Raw genomic sequence first — 22,711 nt, 5'->3', positions numbered from 1 at the left:
CACCCTTGCCTCAACTTTCACACAAGGTAATAGAAATGTGTCCATACTTGCCTGGTTAGGGAGAACTGAACTCATTCATCTTTTTTATTATATAGGAGATTCTGCAACTAACATGGTTCTCTTGGTTTTTTTCCAGTTATGAGAGCAGATGGAAGAAACATGAGTTGAAACTTCCTTGCTTGTCCTGGATTCCATTTCTAGGTGGTTCAGTCACCAAAGGAAACAAACATTGATTCTTAACTATCTTATCTTAAAAAGATACCTTGTTTTAGGGTCCTAATTTGTACCAGGGAATGCTAATTTTACTGAGGAACTAGTATATTAGAGCTGGATGTAGGAATGTCTTTATGGAGATCTGGGTTTCCCAAGGAATAATACACAAATAACACACACTATTAAATATGACTGTTATGGCAATTCTAACATTTTTAATGATAGAAACTCATATTCTTGGGGGTCCTTAGATGTGTATTTTGCTATTATTGTGTTACAGCAAAGAATCAAAGCTACCTGGGATATTAAATATAAAAAGGTAGTTTTCATAAATGACTGAAAGTTTGCCTTCTACTCTAGACCAATCAGTAAGCTCTATATATTCTTCGTTCTGCTACCTTTCTCTTAGTTCTTGCTAGAGTAATAGTGATTGCTCTATTACTTTTCCCCCCTGCTAATAAGATCAGGTATATCGCATTTCATCTCTCTCCTGGAATTCTCTGAAGTGTTAAGGGGGTTGGAGTTGGTCCAGTAGTTGCCACTGACTCAAGTTCCTACCAACTGTGTTCCCCCAATTTAGGGGTCTAAGAGCCCCAGCTCCATTTAGCTACATACATTCAGTCCATTTTTTGTAAAGAAATATTTACTTAAAAGATATAGCAGAAACAAATAGATGTTTTTCTCCTACCTTCCAATACCTGGGAAGAAGGGTATAATTTTCACCTTACACCACCTCAAAATGGGGAGAGCTTTAGGTTCACAGTTGAAGTCTGCCTAAATAGCAAAGTTCTGCCAAGTGCCAATTACAAAGTCCTCCAGGACTATCTTCTTGGCACACTGGCTTTTCAGGTTTCCCTGCTGGGATGGAAGCAACATCTCACTTGGAATCTTGACTCCAAATTCACTCAAATTGAGCTAGGCTCATAGGCTTGGGACTCCATTTACTGCTCCTAGAACTGAAAGGGATCAAAACAAGTCTAAACCATCACGCAATTTTTGTGGCCTTAGATATCCCACAGGGGAAGGAAAAAGTGGCCCTACTCCCACCTAGTTTAGTGCAAGATACCCATGTTGTGAGGGAATAGCACTTTCACCCTGGATACCATCAGGTACAGAGGGAATGCCTGTCTCTATCTGGTACTTTTAAAGACACATTCAGCTCCTGCTACAGTCAATGAAAAATGATACTTCCACCTAGATGGCAGGAAAATGCCAAATGTCTTTGCTCAGAAGGCCCCTGGTATCTCCCACATGGATCTCTCCATCTTAGTTGCCATGGGTAATGAGTCAAAATCCTATTACCATAATAATTCCTAGGATTTACAGTTAGAAATGTCGCTAGGCTTGATAAAGTCCAACTTTACTGCATTTTCTTTTTTGCAGATAAGGAAACTGAGGTTTTCTATAATTTAAGTGACTTGTTCAAAATCTCATGGGTAAGTTAGCTAGTGGCAATCATTCTCCCACATGGATCTTTCCATCTTGGGTGAGATGGGTATGAGCCAAAGTCCTATTAAACTCACAATTCCTCAGATTTACAGTTAGAAATGTCACTAGACTTGATAAAGTTCAACTTTACTCTGTTTTTTTACAGATAAGGAAACTGAGGTTCTCCATATTTTAAGTGACTTGTTCAAAGTCCCATAGGTAAGTTACTAGTGACAATCATTCCATGTAAATAGGTGAAACTTCAGTGGTGACATATTCAATTAGAGTCAGGGCAGACAATGAAAGCATGGAGGTAATGAGGAGATGGGGAGGCTGTAAATCATAACCCAGAGGGCAGTCTCATATGAGCTTGAGGCAAGTAGAACAGATGGAGTTCACTTTGGAGAGGAAGCAGGGAAGGGCATCTCTGTGGACATCCAGAGCAGAAGTGCTTTTCAATAATTCAGAAGCATATATCTATCGTGCCTCTGTTCCTTAAGAAAAATGGAACCTCTCTACCTGACTTACACCCGGAACCTCTATGTATTGTCTACTTCCTATTAAAGTGGCCTGTCTTGATTTTATATTTGTTTCTCCAACCCTGAGAACAGTGCTTTCTTTGCACACAGTAAGGGCTAAATAGATGCTTTTTTTCTGGTGGTACTGCAATTGTTATATAAAGATGATAATGATGCTTGTATTAGGTAAGTAGGAAAGAGAAACTGTTGGCATCAAGAAAAACAGAAGCAAGATCAGATCTTTTAAAAAATAGTCAAAATGAATTTCAAAGCCTATGTGATTTTATAGTCATTAACACATTTCCAAGTTTGCTAAAGGAAAAATCACAACAATGACACCAACAACAATAGCCCAGATACCAGGAAGGTTATTGTCTGGGGGACAAGTGGGGATTTAGTTCTTTTTAATTGCTTTTTCTCCCTCTTCTTTCTCCATGATCTACACACAGCATTAAGAGACTCTTTGGGTGAGTTCTCAGGCAGCATCCTAGACTGTCTAATAGAAGAAGAAAGAGTTGGGGCAGCTAGGTGGTGCAGTGGATAGAGCATCCGCCCTGGATTCAGGAGTACCTGAGTTCAAATCTGATCTCAGACACTTAATAATTACCTAGCTGTGTGGCCTTGGGCAAGCCACTTAACCCCATTGCCTTGCAAAAAAAAAAAGAAGAAGAAAGAGTCGCGAATAGCCAGGAGGTGTTCTGCCCACACAGTTGTGGCTCAACTTTCCCTCCCTGGCTCATATTTGCTGTTGGGTAGGTGTGAGGCAGGATTAGGGATGTGGGTGGCACAGTACTATGACATAGGAGAGTATTCATAGGAGAGGAGCCAGAAATGCTGAGATCTTTCTGCTTTTAAGCAATTGTCTCCTTCTGTTTGAAAACTCTCTCCAGAGTGTGACACCCAGAGAGGATGGCTGTAGCTGGCTTGGCACGGTGTCTGGTCCATGGTCCAGTTCCTATGACTCTCCTATCTTGGAGGCTGTACAGGTGAGAAACCTCAGTCTTTCTGATTCCATGGTGGCCTAGGACACTTTCTATCATAAGGGTTGGAGGGGTCTTTTTGGGTGGTAATTGTGGATCCCCTTTCTTGTCTTATAGAAAGGACAAACCTGGCTGTTCTAGGGACTACCGGGCTGCAATATGCAGGAAACTGAAGGTTCCCTTGACTATTGAGGAAGTCCCTACTCGGCCCATCCAACCTGATGAGGTAGGGAATTTCTAGGATCAAAAAGATGTGTTTAGGAAGACCTATGGCTTTTATCCTTCCATAAACCTCTGGATGCTTATTCTTTAAATCTTATAAGGTACTCAAGGGAAAGTACTATTTCTTTATATTTCAAACTTTTAAAACAGTGACTTCCATGCCATCCCTCCATCTTTCCCTTTCTTGCATCCTTTCTTTCCATCCTTTCATACATTTCCTCCCACCTTCTGTCCTCTGTATGTTTCCTTCCTTCTTCCCTTCCTCTCTTCCTTGTTTTTCATTCATCTTTCCTGGACTACAGAGTTATTGGAGACTCCTTCTGATCCTTTCCTTGGTGTACTGGGTTTGCACTTTAAATGAATTCACTGAAATGTTTCCCTATCCCATCCTCTGCACAAAGAAGAAAGAAGAAGAGGAAGAAAGAAGAAAGAAAGAAGAAGAAAGGAGATAAGGAGGGAGGGAGAGAGAGAGAGAGAGAGAGAGAGAGAGAGAGAGAGAGAGAGAGAGAGAGAGAGAGTCGTAGTCCTGTCTCTAAAAACACAATAACTATTACTTTAGAAAGAAGACAGAGATTTTTTAAATTGAAAGAATAACACCTCTAGTATCTGCCTCTCAATATTGCTGTGAAGCTCAAACATATGCAGTTTCAAACTACCAGACTCTATGTAAATGTCAGTTGTGATCATCATCTTCATTTAATTCTAGAAATAGTTGCTTCTTCTTTTTCCTCCAATTTGTCACATTTCTTATTTTTAAGCTTTGTAAAATGTAAAGTGCTTAACAATGATGTTTATTTATAAAGCACTTTCAGGCTTATGGAGAACCTGTTGAGTTATTATGATTATTATCATCCTCACTGTTATTTTGTCTCATCTTTTTTGCTGAGTTTTGGATAGAAATGGTCCTTGGACACTATCCTGCGATTATTCTTCTATATTCACAGTTCTACAGACTATAGCATAGGTAGAGAAAATAACTGCTTTGGGGAAATGGATGAATAATAGGACGTAAGTTCAGGTTCTGTAGAAGCAGTGAGAATTGCCTAAATGGCATATACAACTTCTCTTCCTTAGTTCTGAATTTCCATCCTTTATAGTTGCCAGCTTCTGCTTTACCAAGTTGAACTGCCAGGACTTATAGAAACTCTTTTGAATAGGTTGCCCAGATGTAATGAAGAGAGGTCTGAGTTTGGAGTTAGGAGACACCAATGTTTGAATCTTGGATAACTTTTTTTTTTTTTTTTTAGGATTTTGCAAGGCAAATGGGGTTAAGTGGCTTGCTCAAGGCCACACAGCTAGGTAATTATTAAGTGTCTGAGGCCAAATTTAAACTCAGGTATTCCTGACTCCAGGGTCAGTGCTCTATCCACTGTGCCACCTAGCTCCGATAACTTTTTTAAAAATAATATTTTATTTTTTCTAATTGTGTGTAAAGACAATTTTAAATGTTCACTTTATTTTTTATTTTGTGGTATTTTATTTTTCCCAATTGCATGTATGGCAAACAAATTGATGTGTAATTGTGTAATTGATGTGTAATCATGTAAAACATATTTCCACATCAGTCATTGACATTCATTTAAAGTTTTGCATTCCAAATTTTCTTCCTCTCTCCCTTCCTTCCCCCCTCCCTAAAACAGTAAGAAATGTGTGCAATCATATAAACATATTTGCATATAAGCCTTGTTGTAAAAGAAGAAACAGAACAAAAGGGAAAACACACCTACATACATACACATAAAAAAGTGAAGAATAGCATGCTTTTATTTGTATTCAGACTATTAGTTCTTTCTCTGGAGGAGAATAGCATTTTTTATCAGGAGTCCTTTGGAATTGTTTTAGATGATTGTATTGCTGAGAAGAGTTATGTCATTCATAGTTGATTATCACACGATGTTTCTGCGTACAATGTTCTTCTATTTCTACTCATTTCACTTTGCATCAGTTCATGTAAGTCTTTCCAGATCTGGATGTTTTACTGTGGGGTCATAGGCAAGTAATTAAATATTTCTAAGCCTCAATTTCCTCATCTGCAAGTAGGGGATAATGATATGTATGTTACTTCCCTCACAGGGATCTTTCAAGGAAAGTCCTTTGCAAGATTCTCTAAGAGTCCACCTTAAATGTGAGATTGTCAAAAATGATGGTGGTGGTGGGGGGCAGCTAGGTGGCTCATTGGATAGAGCACTGGCCCTGAAGTCAGGAGTACCTGAGTTCAAATTTGACCTTAGACACTTAATAATTACCTAGCTGTGTGACTTTGGGCAAGTCACTTTAACCCCATTGCCTTTCGAAAATAAATGAACAAAAAATAAATATGATAAGGGGAAGACCAGAACAAAGATTTCTTAATTTCCTTCTCTGCTACCTTCCTGGTGCTTTGTTTTGTTTTTTCATTGCAGGTCAGAGTTGATGTTCATTTCTGTGGCATTAACTTTGCAGATATCTTGACCTGCCGGGGGCAGTATCAGGAGAGTCCATTACTTCCCTTCACCCCTGGTGAGTAAGACAATGGTTGTGGAGTTAACGTGGTGCCTTCCAGGGATTGCCAGGTATCTTTTTGGGACATAGCACAGTTGGGAAATACTTTATGGAGGTAGAAGAGGATCCCATGTTGTCTTTGGGATGAAACCTGGTACTTAGCTCTTAGTCAGATGTGATGATAAAGTATTGGTGTTTATTTTAAAGGTTGGGTGTCTTCAAAGGAGGTGCTTCACACTGAGAAAAATCATGTTTGAAATAGGAGAGTGTCTGCTAGTTTGGGATAGAGAGGGTTGTATTAGTGGTTAATGGAATCATAGACTTCTAGAGTTGGAAGAGATCTTGTCGTAGTTAACAAGACTGGCATCTCAAAGGATTTAACCATTTGAAGGAGGTCACTCAATGAGCTAGTGATAGCACCAAAACTTAAGTGGATTTTATAAAGGAGGTTCTAAATTGTTCAATGAATAGAGTGCTGCCCCTGTAATTAGGAAGATCTGAGTTCAAATTCTGCCTCATATATATGTGTGTGTATATATATATATATACATATATATGTACATATATATATATTATCTGATCATTTAACTGCTTTATGTCTCTGTTTCCTCACTTATCTTTCAGGGTTATTATGCAGATCAAGTGAGATATCATTTGAATACTGTTTTGTAGACTTGAAGGAACTATAGAAATACTAGTTATTATGTTCACATATAAAAACACAAAGTGATTTTAAAAAGTGATTTTGAGGAGAGATTAGCAGATGGACACTAGGAAAGGTCTGGGAAAGCAATATAACAGAGTGGAAAGAACATTGACTCTAAGATTAGAAAATCTGGGTTTGAATCCCATGTTTGAGGCTTGCTGCTTGTAATGACCTTGACCATGTCGTGGAACCTTCTTAGACCTCAGTTTTCTCCTTTGCAAAATGAGGGGATTTCAGTTCTGAAAGACTGAAAGTCCTAGATCTATAATTTTTTGATTATTTGAAAGTGATTCTTGAGTTGAACTTTGAAAGAAGCTAAGAGTTTTCTACATATACATATTATAAGTATAATTTTCTACATACATATATCAAGGATGCATAACTAGGTAAGTAGCAAGGGTCTGAGGTTGGATTTGAATTCAGGTCCTCCTGACTCTAGGACTGATACTCTATCCTCTGCATCACTTAACTGCCCTAAGTTTACAGATTTGATTGCTAATATAAACTTTAGGCCCTTGGTCTTGTTATTTTCTAACTATTAGCCTATTTGCTCAGTTATTAAATGGATTAAAAATCCAAGAAAGTTGTGAGACTTGAATAAGATAATAAATGATGCCATTTTAATTTTCAAAAGTATTATAAAAATAGTCACAATTTTTAGTTTTAAATATTTAAGTTTAGTTTAAGTATTTGAAAGACTATCACATGGCCCCCATGTACAAATCTAGGAGCAATGGGTGGATACAGTGAAAGAGCTACTTTAAAGGAATAATTTCCTAACAATCAGTGGTATCTCAGAGTGCAATGGATTCCATCAAATGATGCTATTTCCCTTACTGGGAGTGTTCGAGTCCTATCTAGTTGTCAGGAAATTCAGGAAATTCTGAAGAAATGCAATCTTTTCCAACTCTAAGGTCTTGTGATTCTATGAGTAAAGTTGCCAGTGTTTTCCACAAGAGTATGGCAGAAACTTAAATCATGGGCTCAGGATATAATCAATTTTGGGTGTTCTATCCTTCCTCCTTCACTCAGATTTTTAGCCTTGAGTCCATAAGTTTATTTTTTCCTCCTAATCCACAATAAATGAATCTAAATATCATTGGTTTCCTTTGTAATCCTATATATTTTATTTTTTAATTTGAAAATACTATTCCAAGAATGGGTTCATAGAAAGATCTATGGTGCAAAACAGTTTAGAAACATCAATGAAGAATCATCATATGTAAACTTCTTGTCTCCATAAAACTGATTAGAAATTTGATAAAGAAGCATGGTGTCATTGGACTAATGATCTTATCTCCTTTTTTTAGGGTTAGAGCTTGCTGGGCAAGTGTTGGAGATTGGCACAAATGTGAGCACAATAAAAGAGGTAACTTAGTAGATGTGGAAGACCATATTATGGGGTATGTGTTGGTGTGATTGGTGGTTTTTTTTTTAGATACTTGCCTGCCAGGATCTTTGCCAGCAGACAGTGAAGTCAAGGAAGGATCAAAGGCTAATAGATTTAGAACTGGAAAGACTGAGTTCAATCCCCTCATTTTTACAGATGAGGAAACTGAGGCACAGAAAATTCAAGTACCATGCTGAGGTTCAATATTTGAGATAGGATTTGAACCTATTTTCCTGATTTTAGGCATTTCATTCATGACTCCTTGTAACAAATTCTAAGGTAGACTGAAGACATCAATGAAAGTTCCTTATTCCAATTATGCCTTCAGAGAACAAATTGCTTCAGGAAGCAATATCTCTTTCAATAAAGAAAAGAATGTTCTTTAGTTTGTGTCTTCTGTGACAAGAATAACACCAGCATTTAAATATGTCATTCAGAAGGGGGTTAAATAATCTCTGTCCTTACTTTTGCATCCCACATTCCCCATTCTCTGCCCACATAATAGTTAAGATTGGTTTGAGGATTGAATATTGGAACTATATGTCACCAATGCAGTCAAGAGTCTCTTAGTCTTGTAGACAGAAGAGTTTTTCAGATCTTGAAGTTGAATATGCTAGTAATAATTTTTTTTCCTTACAGGGAGATCGTGTTATTAGTGTGAATAACTTTGGAACTATGGCTGAACAATGTATTGTTAATCAGAAGGTAGTTTTTTACCTCTCGAGAATTCTGAATGAATTCTCTTTGCCTTTTACATTTCCCTTCCTCTCTTCTCCAAATTTCTCTTTTCCTCTTCCCTCTTTTGCTCTGTCCTCATTTTCCTTCCCCTTTCCCCCTTTCCTCCCCATCTTCTCTTCTCCTCCTTTCCTTTCTCCCTTTTCTTGCTCTTCCCCTTCCTCCCTCCCTCCCTCCCTCCCTCCCTCCCTTCCTTCCTTCCTTCCTTCCTTCCTTCCTTCCTTCCTTCCTTCCTTCCTTCCTTCCTTCCTTCCTTCCTTCCTTCCTTCCTTCCTTCCTTCTTTCCTTCCTTCCTCCCTTCCTTCCTCCCTCCCTCCCTTTCTTCCTCCCTTCCTCCCTCCCTTCCTTCCTTCTTTCATCTTTTTTATTCTTGAGACTGCAATTGAATTTTTTAAACCTTTTAACTGGAATCTTGTACTTTTATGTGGGTGTACCAAAAGTAATTTACTCTTTACTTAAAAGGAATTTATTTTCTAGTTTCTTTTCCTTGATAAATCAGACAATAAATAATGATAGTTCTTTATATAGTTTTTGTCCTTACTTATCAAAGGAGAACAAAACGAGATCACTATGTTAGAGACAATTACAATGTGTCTGACTGTGACTGATCAAATCAGTAAGTTTGGAATGTACTGCCATAGGTCATGCACAAATAGTCCATGTGAACACCTGAGGTGGGTTTCCAGAATTTACACATCTGATGTTTCCTCTGAGCTGCTTCAATTTTGCCTTGATCATAGAGCACAGCACTTTCACTAATGAGGGCATGCCAAGCTGGGCCAAGGTGCTGCCCAATAAATTCCAAAGTTCTTAAGACAGATCTTGAGAGTATGCTGTTTTAACATTTTTTTCTGACCCCTCTGCGAGTGCCTGCTCTGTATGAGTTCTCCATAAAATGGTCTTTTTGGAAAAAAAGTTTGGCATTCAAACAACATAATAAAGTTTGAATTCTTAGCAGTTTAGTTTAAAAAAAGGACTTCAGTGTCTGGATCTTCTCCCGCCAGGTGATTTTCAGAATCTTCCTTAGACAATTTAATTGGAAGTGATTCAGTTTCCTCACATGGTGCTGGGAGACTGCCCAGGTTTCACAACAATGAGGTCAGCACATGGCTCTGTAGACCTTCTTTGGTAGTCAGTCTAATACCTCTTCTCTCCCACACTTTATCTTGGAGTCTCTCAAATACTGAGCTAGCTCTGGCAACGCAAGTGTCAACCTCATTGTCAATATGTACTTCCCTGGACAGTACACTGTCAAACTAAATGAACTTATCCACATAATTAAAAACTTCTCCATTTGCTGTAACCAGTGATTCCACATTTGGATGATGTTGTACTTGCTCACGGAGCATCTATGTTTTCTGGATGCTATTTGTTGGGACAAAATGAGTATAAGCAGCAGGAAATTGATCCATATCTCGTTGCATCTTGGCTTCAGAAGCTGCACTGAGGTTACAATCATCTAAACAGAAGATCATGCACCAACACTCTTTCCTCTTTGCTCTTGGCTTGTAGCCTTTTCATGTTGAAGGATTTGCCATCAGTGTGATAGCTGACCCTGAAGCCATGTTCATCCTCAATGAAGGCATTTGACAACATGTCTAAAAACATGGAAACAAGCATACAACCTTGTTTTACTCTGTGGGTGACCCGGAAATTGTGGAATCATAGTCCACTCTCTAGAACCTAGGCAAACATGCCATCTTGCTGTACAGGACTAATGAACTTCTCTGACAACCAAATTTTGACATAATTTTCTATAAGTCCTCATGACTGACAGTATCAGGATCTTTAGTGTATTTGATCTTTAAAATAACTTTATGAATATTAAAGATATTTTCCCATTTTTCTCAAGAGGAAAGTGAGGTATAGAGGAGTTCACTGATTTGGTAATTTGCCCATAATCCCATGATCAGTAAGAATAGGATTTGAACCCAGAGTTTTCCTGACTTGAAATCCAATGCTTTCTTCATTATAGAATACTTCCTTCTTGAATCAACAGTTTTTTATTGATTTTTTTTTTTTGCTTCAAGGCATTGTGGAGATACAAGAAACTGTCAGATCATAGATTTGGAGTCAGAAGTGACCTTAAAGAGCATTTAGTCTTCCTCCCTTATTTTACAGATAAATGAAACTCAGTAAACCCTCAGAGAGGTTCATTTAAGTTCCCTGAAGCTCATCTGTAAAATGATGGAACCATTCAAGGTGGCCTCTGAGGTCCTGTCAACTTCTAGATAAATATTTCTATGGACTGCACATTGCCATGATCACACAGATAGTAAATGTTAAAGGTAAAATTCAGCTATCCTGAATTTTAAGTTATCCTGTCTCTCCAAATAACAAATTCTAATTTCTTGTATATAGAATCTGTGGCAGATTCCAGATGGCCTCTCCTACCAAGAAGCTGCTGCCCTTCCTGTATGTTATGGCACTGCCATCCTGGCCCTAGAACAGCGGGCAAAGACACAGCCTGGGTAGGTTTTATGAGAAATGAGAACAATGACGATAGCTGTCTCTGTGGTCAGATAGTACTTTCACATTGCTTGAAGTCATCTGTCATGGGAGATGAGTAGTGTCTTTCACTTCATATTCATTTTATATATTATGAAACCTGTTCAGAAGCAATAAGAGACTTGCTCAAGCTTGCGAGTGAAGGGAATGGGTTTCAGAATCTGATCTTTTGAGTTCAAGGCCATTGTGTTTTTTCCCCAGTGGACCAAGTTTCCTTTTTTCTCTGCTGAAGAGTAAGAAGGTTAGGGTTATGAGCATTTCCTGTGATCCTAAGATTGTTAGGGTTTCCTCTTTCCTTAAATTTGACAGGTTGAGAAAAAGCCCAAGGGTAGCTCATTCCTCTGAGATGGAATCATAGAATGTTAGAACTGAAAGAAATCTTAACTGGGTCCTCACCTGGAGAAAGAGCAGGGGCCATAGTTTGCTCTGTTGTAGAGGCATGGAGTAATACCAATCTTTTTTTTTTCTGACACAGGGAAACTGTTTTGGTGACAGCGGCAGCTGGTGCCACAGGTCTTGCCTTGATAGATGTGGCAACGAACATTCTCCAGGCCAAGGTAGTTGCTGTTATGTTATGTACTGATACAGGGTACCTCTTTCAAATTGAGTTCTCCTTTCAGAAATAAGTCAAGGGACTTATTTTAGTGGGGATTATTCATTCCTTATGTTTAGATCCAGCAGTCTACAAGTATTTATTAATCATGCCAGCACTGTGCTAAGCACTAGGAAGAAAGGTAAAAGACATCCCCTACCCTCAAGGAGCTTATAGTTTAATGGGGAAAGCCAATGTATAAATAAATATGTACAAATAAGATAAATACAAGAAAAAATGGGGATAATCAACAGAGGGAACGCACTAGCATTAAGGGGGGTGGTTTGGTAAAATCTCCTGTAGAAGATGGAATTTTAGTTGGAACTTGAAGGAAACCAGGGAAGCCTGGAGCAGAGATGAGGAGGTAGGGAATTCCAAATGTGGAAGATAACCAGTGAAAATACCTGTCTTGTTTGAGGAGCATCCAGGAGACCAGTGTCAATGAGTGAATGTGGAGAATTAATGAAGAGAATGTGAAGGTGAATAAAGTATAAAAATACTGGAAAGGTAGTTGGAGGAGACTGAGGGGAGGATCAACTTATATAAGGCTTTGAATACCAAACATAGAATTTTATATTTATTCCTAGAAATGATAGGGAACCACCTGAATTTATTGATGTTATGGATGACATGATTAAATGATTTGCCCAGGATCACACAGCAAGTATATGTCAACGGCGCAAATAGAATCCAGTTTTTTGTGACTCCGAGATCAAATATATAGCTACTTCCTTATACTACTCCTTTGGTTACCTCTGTATTGACTTAATTAGGATACTGTTAATTAATCTCAGAAATTCTAGGTGTTGAAAGAATTACTCATAAGATCTAAAGTAGATATTCTTTTTTACCTGTTAAAGTGTAGAGCCTTTATTCTGATAATGTAAATGGTGGATGAAGAGGTTAAGGAGGTTCTAGCTTTTGGATCCTGCCTCTCACAATCCTAACTGTGTCATCATGGTCTGCTTACTCAACAGATCTCACCTTTAATTTCCATATCTGTAAAATGAGGCTGGTAATATGTGCCTTAGAGTTTTGTGATGATGCTCAAATGAGACAAGGTATATAAATTGCCTTTCACACATCAAAGCCTGAAACTTCAAAGTACTAAATAAATGTCAGCTATTATCAGTTATAATATGAAATAAAATTCACTGTGGTTTTTCAAGTAGGATTCAGTCATCTCATAAGCATTTGTTAAGGTCTTACTAAACTCTAAAGATACAAAGAAAGGCAAAAACATGGTCCTTATTCTTACAGAGCTCACATTCTTTTTTTCTGTTATCCTTTTTTCTTTTTCTTTTTTTATGAGAAAATTCTTAATGGTATTTTATTTTTCCCTCAATTACATGTAGAGATAGTTTTCAAAGTCATTCATTCAGTCAGTAAGCAATCTGGTATAGGTTATATAGACACAATCATGTAAAACATAGTTCTATATTATTCATGTTGTGAATGAAGGATCTGAACAAAAGGGAAAACCACAAGAAAGAAAAAACAAAAAAAGCAAATTTTAAAAAATGAAAATGGGGCAGCTAATTGGTGTTGTGGATAGAGTGCTGACCCTGGAGTGAGGAGGCACTGAGTTCAAATACAGGCTCAGATGCTTAATACTTACTTAACTGTGTGAACTTGGTCAAGTCACTTAATCCTATTGCCTTGCAAAAACAAAATAAAAATAGTCTGCTTTGATCTGCAATCAGACTCCATAGTTCTTTCTCTGGATGTGGATGGCATTTTCCTTTACAAGTCCTTTAGAATTGTTTTTGATAACTTTATTGATGAGAAGAGTTAAGTCTATCATAGCTAATCATACAAAATGTTGCTGTTACTGTGTACAATGTTCTCCTACAAGGTTCTGCTCACTTCACTCAGCATTAGTTCCTGTAAGTCTTTCCAGGTTTTGCTGAAATCCATCTGTTCTTATAAAATAATAATGTTCCATTACATTCATACATCATAACCTGTTCAGCTGTTCCCCATTTTCTTTTTTTTATAAGGCAACGGTATTAAATGACTTGTCCAAAGTCACACAGCTAGGTAATTATTAAGTGCCTGAGGGTGGATTTGAACTCAGGTACTCCTGACTCCAGGGCTGGTGCTCTGTCCACTGTGCCACCTAGCTGACCCACCATTCCCCAACTGATGAGCATTCCCTCAATTTCCCACTGTTTGCCACCACAAAAAAAAGAGTTTCTATGAATATTTTTGTGTATGTGGATGCTTTCCCCTTTTTTATATTCTCTTTAGAATATAGACCTAATAGTGCTTTACTGGATCAAAGAGTAGGCACAATTTTATAGCTCTTTAGGCATAGTTCTACATTACCAAGCTCACATTCTGCTGGGAAGAAACATCACAACGTGCCTATCTACATGCAATATGTCTATGGTATAAATGAGAGGTAATCTTAGAGGATACGGATTAGCTTAGGAGGGAGAGAAACAAGGGAAGATCACATCCAGAAGGTAATTTTTGGACTGAATCTTGAAGTGAGCCAAGGAAGTCATGAGGGAGTGATGAAGAAGGAGAACTTTCTGGGTATAGGGGCTGGCCAGGAAAATTACTTAGAGTTGGGGTTATCACGACAAGCAAGGAGGTTGCTGTTACTGGATCACAGAATGCTGGAGAAGAATAAAATGGAAGGAATCTAGAAAGGTAAGAAGCAAACTGGTTGTGAAAAACTTCAAAAGGCAAAAGGAGGATTTTTATATTTGATCTTGAAGATAATAGTTATTTTACAGATAAGTAAACTGAGGCAAATGAGGTAAGTGCCTTGCCCAGGGGTAGTAAATGTCTGAGATTAGATTTGAACTCAGGTCTTCTTTACTGTAGGCTCAATGCCCTATAGCCACTGGGCAACCTAACTGTCTAGAACCAAATTACAAGATCACAGAATTTGAGAGTCAGAAAAGACTTTAGTGAGCAGGGATTCTCAATCTCTCTCCCTTCCCCCAACCCTTATTGATTCCTCCAGCAAAGACTATAGAACCCTTCTCAGGATAATGCTTTTCAAATTTTTTTAATTTATTTAAGGCAATGGGGTTAAATGACTTGCCCAAGGTCAGACAGCTAGGCAAATATTAAGTGTCTGAAGTTGGATTTGAACTCAGGTCCTCCTGACTCCAGGACTGGTACTCTATCCACTGCACCACCTAGCTGCCCCTCAGGATAATGTTTTAAAAAGAAATCATATCTGATAGAAATGCTAAATTTCACTTATGAGTGAGTGAAAATGAATATACTTTTTAAAAAATTTATTGAAGTCACAGATCACTTTCCCGTTCATGGACCCCAGATTAAGAATCCCTGATTTGGTTCAACTCAGCATACCTAATCAAAAATTCCCTTGACACATGACAAAGTGATCTTCCAGCTTTGTTTGAAAATCCCCCAGGAAGCAGAACTCCCTCCTTCCCATGGTAGCCTATTTCACATGCAGGTAGCTCTAATTTTTAAGGAAGTTTTTCACCAAGCCTAAACCTGTCTCCTTTTAATTTCTATTTATTCTGCCTTCTGTTGCCAAGGAAAACAAGTCAAATTGTTAGTCCTTTAGCTCATCATAACCATATTCCTCTTGAGTCATGTCTCTCCCTAATTCTTCTTTCCTACTTGTGAAACATCCCCAGTCTCATCAACCAGTCAGTATATAGCATGGTCTCAGATCCCTGTTTCCTATTTTCCTCTTGCAGGTAATTGCAGCAACTGGAAGTGATGAGAAGTGCAAGCTGGCACTGAAGAGAGGGGCCAAAGCCGCTGTGAATTACAGTCAGGGCAACCTGAAGGAGGAACTGAAGAATCTAACAGGCGGTCGGGGGGTCAATGTGGTCATTGATGCTGTGGGAGGCGACGTTTGCCTCGCTGCCCTCCGCAGGTGCAGTAAAGTCACCTCTTGGGAGGACTTAGAATGGTGATTTTTATCCCAAGGCTTATCAATGGACAGGCTAACATGTCTGATGACCATTCTCCTCCTTCTGGTTACAACTTTTGGCTTTGTCTGGTATACACTTCTGCTGTAGGGATTTGTAGCAGAGTTGTAGGTGGGTGGATGAGAGGCAGGTTCGCAATAAAAATATCAAAAGATGCAAATCAGGGGCAGCTGGGTGGTGCAGTGGATAGAGCACTAGACTTGGAGTCAGGAAGGACCTGAGTTCAAATCCAGCCTCAGATACTTAATAATTGCCTAGTGACTTTGGGCATTCCCTAAAATAAAGATGCAAATATCACCACAATAGTTATTAATATAGGTACCATAGCTATCAAATAATAGCAAAATTATATTCATAGTCAGCGTTTTAATGTCTGCAAAGGGCTTTACAAATAGTAACTCATTTTATCTCCACAACATCTGTGAGAAGTATGTGCTGTTTTTATCATCCTCATTTTATTGATGAGGAGACAGTGACTTGCCTAGGTTGACCAGTAGTATTTGAAGCTGAATTTGAATTCTAGGACCAATGCTCTATTCACTGTATTACCTAGCTGTCAAAGGTAGAATTGTAACAAGGAAATAATTTGGCAAGATATCCATCTCTTGATGCAAATGATATACTGATTATGCACAAATCCAAGACGTGGGCTTGTGAGATATAGCCCTCAGGGGTAAAAATTCTCATAAATCTCTTTCTTTAGAAGATAAAGTGACTGGTATGGCCATATTAAGTTTTGATAAATAAAATATTCTAAAATGCCCTAGTGGAGATTACAGCTTAAAGACTCAATCAATTTGTCAATCATTAAGCATTTGTCTAGTATCTATTCTCAAAGCAGCTAAGTGGTACAGTGGTTAGAGTTCTGGGTCTGGAGTCATGAAAACTCAGGTTAACTTCCTGAGTTCAAAGCCTGTCTTAGATACTAACTGTTGACCCTGGGCAAGTCACTTAACTCTGCTTGCCTCAGTTTTCCCATCTGTAAAATGAACTGGTGACGGAAATGGTAAACCACTTAATATCTTCACCAAGAAAACACTCAATGGAGTCACAGAGAATTGGACAGAACTGAAATAGCTGAACAAGAACAAATTATTGTAGTGTACTAGGATTTGTAGAAGCAGGAGTGGCACACTTTGCTTTTCTGTTTTAGAACGTTTCTTGGTATCTTTTCCCTTGTAGCTTGGCTTGGGAGGGCAGGATGGTGGTGATAGGCTTCACAGGAGGAAGAATTCTGTCCATCCCATCCAATCTGCTCCTGGTGAAGAATGTTTCGGCCATGGGTGTTTACTGGACCCGATATCAGAAAGAGAACTTTCCAGTCTTTTCACGATGCATGTCCTTAGCTCTTCAGTCCTGCCAAGAAGGATCCATCAGACCACACATTGGAGGAGTCTTTAAGCTAGAGGAGGTGAGATGCAATCAAAGGAAGTACTGAAAGTCAATCCAGTGCCAACCTACTGGATTTTTTTTAATATGGAAGGAAAAAAATAATTCAGGCTAAACTAATGATACCTCATATACTGCCAGAGGACAGGATTGTGTTACCAGTATTTTGGGACAGGCTAGCCAGGGAGACTGATATTCTCAAAGATCCTCACTGGGCACAGATACTCCTAGAGTATGAGGAGGTAACTAAACTCTGGAGGGTAAACTGCCTCTAAGTCTGCAAATTTCTCTCTGTCTTAGTGGATCATGAATAATTGTTTGAGAAAATAACTTATCATGTAGGATCCTAGATTTAGGGTTGTCAGGGAGCTTAGAGACTATGTAGTCAATTATTTTATAGGTGAGGAAACTGAGACTAAAAGATGTCAAATGACTTGTCCAAGGTCACACAAATACAAAATGTCCAAGCAGAATTTGAATTTAGTCCCATCGACCAGCAATCTTTCTGTTCCTCCAGGGGGCCATTCACCCTGGTGTTATTACTGATACAGGACTCTTCAACAAGCAACCTGAAAAGCAAACAAAAATGTATATTTTAAAAAATCAATTGACCAATATTTATTGTTTATTATGTGCTAGGTTAGTCTAAGATTTCAAGAAGGTTATATGAAACAATTCCTATTTCCATGGATCTTACAGTCTACCCAGTGTCTATCCTCAGAAGATTATCCAGAGGAAAAGGGGATTTTTGAGCTTTGGTTTTTTAAAAGTAGACATTTACAAGTTCTCCTAGATGACATAAACTGGGATTCTGAGAAATGAATGTTAAATTATATTGGATATCATGGGATGATAAAATTCTATTAGTCACTGAAATTAATTTTGTTGGCAGTTAGCTTCCTTTTTTTCAGTCCCCCACAGTCCCATTTATGTGGCTTTAAGCTTCCTCCAAAGTGTAACTGTGCATACATCTCTAATAAACTTGCAAATGTGAATCTGTTCTGCATATGCTATAGAACTTTTATTATTTTTTGAATACTTGGCTGGCATTACTTAAAAACCACCTAAAGCTCTTCTGGTGACTACAAGTTAAAACTGTGTTACCAGTAGGGGATTATTCAAAGAGAGATCATCTGGGCTTCCTGAGCTGGCTGAGTGAGCTTCCTTGCCCACATGTTTCCCAGGGAGGCAACTTTCTTTTTTTTTCTCCTGTGGAGAGCTGTCTTTCTCCATTTTTCCATTTCTGTTAATGAAGAAGATTATATTTACTTCTGACAATTTTTTGGCTTCCTGTTGGCAAAAAATGAGGCCAGGATGGAGCACAGAGTCAAAATATGTTTCTTTTCATTTTTTTATTCCTCTGTCATTTATATTTTTTAAAAAAAGATTTTATTTATTTTGAGTTTTATAATTTTCTCCCCATTCATTCATTTATATTTTGTCCGACCAGAGGCAGGGATCATTTAATTTATAGGAACCTCAGTTTCTTTATAGATAAAAAGGGATAATGAAATCTGTAATCTCTATCTCCTGGAACTGTTCTAAGGTTGAAATGGGACAATTGAGGTAGAGAGCTTTGTAAGTTAATGCACAATGTCATTTTTAGGGAGTTGTTGTATTTGTGTTACTATATTATAATTTTTATATTCTATTGATATAATAATATCCAATATTCTACTACTGAGAGGCAAGTGTGATGGAGTAGATACCCCAGGCTAAGTCTTACAACACCAAGACAGATATTCTTGGACCTCTGACACACATTGGTTTGTTTACTTTGGATAATTCACTTAACCTCCCTGTGGTCTGAGGCAGCTCTCTGAGATTAATATTAAAATTCACCCCAGAAAGGGGGAAAGTAATGTTGTTAAGAGTCACCTGGGTTTAGATGACTTTTCTATATTGCATTAGTGATTGGGTTAGGCTAGATTGCAGTATCTTCTTTCTCTATTGCTGGAAATCCAATTTGTTTATCATGGAAGTTCCCAAGAGGCAGAAGCCCCTTAGAGCCTGGGAGAGATCTTTGATGTTTCCAAGTCTGGAAAGGCTTGTTTGGATTTTTTTTTTTTTTTGCAGAACCCTCTTCTTCCAGAAACACTCTGACATGCAAGATGCATCACAGTAGGGCATGGGATGGCATCCAAAACCTTTGTCTGTCAGAGCTTATTAATTATCAGGTGAAGTCATCATTTAAGTTTATAGACAGATAGAGGACAGAAAGTGGTGAGAGAAAAAATGTTTGCTTATAAGTGTATAGCAGGTATCTTGGGATCCATTATTTTATTTATGTTTTTTTTTTTTGTGGGGCAATGGGATTAAGTGACTTGTCTAAGGTCACACAGTAAATATCAAGTGTCTGAGGGCAGATTTGAATTTGGGACCTCCTGATTCCAGGACTGGTGCTCTATTGACTGCACTACCAACTGCCTGTAAGGTACTCATTATTTTAGTAGTTAAGTCAAAAGAATGATAAAGTTGGAGACAGATTCTGACCTTACCATTTAAAACCTATGTGACCTAGGGCAAATGGATCCCAGTTTCCTCAACTATAAAATGAGAGGGTTTAGTTATATAATTTTAAAGAAACTTTTCAGTCATAGATATTTATTCAAAAATCCTACACTCTCAGATAATGGTGAATCTGAAGATGGAAATCAATATTCTCACTACTGTGGGGATTATTATCAGCAGAAAATGTTTGCATATGTACACGTATGTGACTTCATGGTATCTTGTTTCCCTACAGATCAATGATGCCTTTGAGCATGTCACCCAGCGCAAAACTACAGGCAAAGTGATTCTCTCTGTTAAATGAACTTGTTTGTTAAGACCTGGATGTTAAAACCCTTCTTTGTGGCTCCTTAAGAATTTGTTGTCTCTACATTTCTCTAGCTTCAGAGAAGATAAGAGTTTCAGCAAATGAATTCTCTTGCCATCATGCTTTTGCTCTACTGGTCTCCCATGTATGGAAGGTTCATCATCTCAACATTCTAAACAGAAATTGGATGTCACCTCCTGATCCTCTTTGCAACAATGCTCCCCCAACCGCGCCCCCCCCCCAAATCTCAACCAACCAATCAAACCTCTTCATTCTTAGAGTTCTCTCTGGAAATCACTTTGTTTCACTTTCTAGGTATACTTTTCATTTTCATTTGCTATGTATGTGTTGTATCCTTTCCCCTAGAATGAAAACTCTTTAATGTTAGGTTGTTACATTAGTTTTTTAGAAAGAATTGACATTTTCTGAGCATCTGGAATAGTGTCTTGTGCAAAGGAGGTGATTAAAGTGGAGGCAGCTAGGTGCAGGAAGGGAGAAATGGGGGGGGATCACTGCTTTGAGAAGTGGTGGGCAGTTGGTTGGTTGGCACAGTAGATAGAGTGCTTGACTTGGAGAAAGGAAGACTCCTTGGGCTGGGCAAGACACAACCCTAATGCCTCACTGTAAAATGAACTGAAGAAGGAAAAGGCAAAACCCCCAAGAAAACCACAAAAGGCAGTCATTGAATCAGACACGACTGACCGCTACCACCCAGTACCTGCCACCTGACCATTACCATCGCTAATAAGGGGAGTCAGGAAGACCCTGGCCTCAGACCTTCAGTATACATATTGACTCTGGGCAAGTCATTTAACCTCTATCTTCCTTAGTTTCTTGAAAAGAAACTAAGGGCGCCTATCTCTCAGGGTTGTTGTGAGCATCAAAAGATAATATTTGTACATTACTTAGCATATTGTCTAACATATAGTAGGAAGTTATAGTTAGAATAATTGTGTCTTTAATGGCAGAGTGAACTTGAACTTCTCTGCGGAAGACTGGTTGATAGGATAGACAGAAATCAAGACTTTCCAGAAGTACCATATATTGCATTGGGTCCCATGATACATAGTACTTCTATTGAGATAGATATAAGCCTTTACTATTATCTGATATGAGAGTCATATCTCCCTTACTACCTGCAAAGGATGGGAAAGACACACTTCTGGATGATATCATGCTGTGTCACCTGCTGGGTAAGAGTTTCTTTCTTGCCCAAGTCTTCATTGAGAAAGGCTTTTAGGTTGGTTGGTTGATTTTGCTTTCACAAAAATCATTCTCGTTACAGAATATCACTAAGCCAGAGGGGTTTCTTAATTGCCAAGTTAATTGGAAATAAATAATGAGCAGGAGATTTGGTGAATTAAAATAGTGAAATCAATCTGCTTTATAGTGAGACCAACATATCCTCTTCATCCCAGGGCTCACTTTTCCATATCTCTTTTTCTTTGTCCCTTTCCATGCTCTAGCAAGGTACCATGAAGTATATAACATCATGGCACCTCATTTACCTTCTCAAAGTGGCTATATGGTTTACAGTTTATTTCTTTTTGTTTGTTTGTTTGGTTTTTGCAAGTCAATGGGGTTAAGTGACTTGCCCAAGGCCACACAGCTAGGTAATTATTGTCTGAGGCTGGATTTGAACTCAGGTCCTCCTAACTCCAGGGCCTGTGTTCTAATCATTGTATCACATAGCTGCCCCACTTACAGTTTGTTTCTAAAGTGAAACTAATGAAAAATAACCTTATTTGGAAAATCTCATGATCCCTACTGAGATAGGAAGAGATATTACAGATGCCAGAGGGTCACAAAGATATAATTGGTAGTCCTTCATTAGAACATGCAGTTGGTGGATTTCTCAGTGCTTAGCATAGGGCTGTCTGACATATAGTAGACACTTAATAAATGCTAGATGACCGACTTCTAAAGCTTATCTGTTGATGTCTTAAAAATGATGAAAATTTATGATATTCCTTGCTTGGGTCAAAGTGATTTAGTTAGAAAGTGAGGATAATTAAGGCAGGTGAGTTTCTTTGCTTTTTTAACAAGTACAGGCAAGAATCCCTAATGAACTGCTTTCCGCTGTTCCCCATGTTCCTGGTTCACTGGAAAGATTTGATTTGAAAGTATTTGACTCATCTTCTCATCATAGATTTTCACTTGCACCATTAGTTAGCTTAAAAATCAATGAGGATTCAAGAGACAGAATGTGTTCTAAAATTCCCAGGCTTGCCTTCCAGGTTGGATACTGAAGAAATCAATCCCACCTACACCCCTTCTTTGTTCAGAAATATTCGGCTAGCTGTCCACCCACACAAACTTTTCTTATCAAAATGAATAGAAGATTTGGGCTGAGATGTTTGCAGTGTATATAAGACAGATAATTCTCTTACACAATCTGCTTGATCTTCCTTCCTGGGTAACCTTTTCCACTGCAGCTATTCAGAGAATGAGAACTTTCTATCTATCAGGTTGAGAAATACATAGGTACATTCATTTAGTCAAAAGTTCCAATTAGCCGAATTATTGCTTTTCTTTTTCTCCAAAGACTACATTAGTGAATGAAAAGAATGATTTTTTTTTAAAAAAGTCATCATTATTTGCAAAGAGATCTGGAGTTAGAAATCTAATGTTTATATTTGATTCTGGCAGAATTTGAATAATATATTCTGTTTAGCCTCCAGCATTAATGCATATTACCAGTATGCAGATTTTAATTGGAGATATCAGAAAAGGTAGTTTCTCTTGCTTTCTGGGTGATAGGGTATCGAGGATAAAGATTTTCATTGCATTTGGTTATTTTCT

At 38.2% G+C, this 22,711-nt stretch overlaps 1 protein-coding gene across 1 annotated transcript; it reads left to right on the top strand.

Moving 5' to 3' along the window:
* The first annotated feature begins 3,052 nt into the window (after positions 1 to 3,052).
* LOC141511049 (quinone oxidoreductase-like protein 2) lies at positions 3,053 to 22,560 on the top strand. Its single transcript, XM_074220374.1, has 10 exons — positions 3,053 to 3,145; positions 3,257 to 3,365; positions 5,764 to 5,860; positions 7,859 to 7,917; positions 8,578 to 8,643; positions 11,035 to 11,144; positions 11,657 to 11,738; positions 15,466 to 15,647; positions 16,885 to 17,113; positions 19,838 to 22,560. The coding sequence occupies exons 1-10, from the start codon at positions 3,069 to 3,071 to the stop codon at positions 19,904 to 19,906; spliced, it is 1,080 nt and encodes a 359-aa protein (XP_074076475.1). The 5' UTR covers positions 3,053 to 3,068; the 3' UTR covers positions 19,907 to 22,560.
* The last annotated feature ends 151 nt before the right edge of the window (positions 22,561 to 22,711 follow it).

Source organism: Macrotis lagotis, chromosome 2 (assembly GCF_037893015.1).
Source record: "Macrotis lagotis isolate mMagLag1 chromosome 2, bilby.v1.9.chrom.fasta, whole genome shotgun sequence".
Classification (NCBI taxonomy): Eukaryota; Metazoa; Chordata; class Mammalia; order Peramelemorphia; family Peramelidae; genus Macrotis; species Macrotis lagotis.
This window is presented reverse-complemented; position numbering and strand designations above follow the sequence as displayed.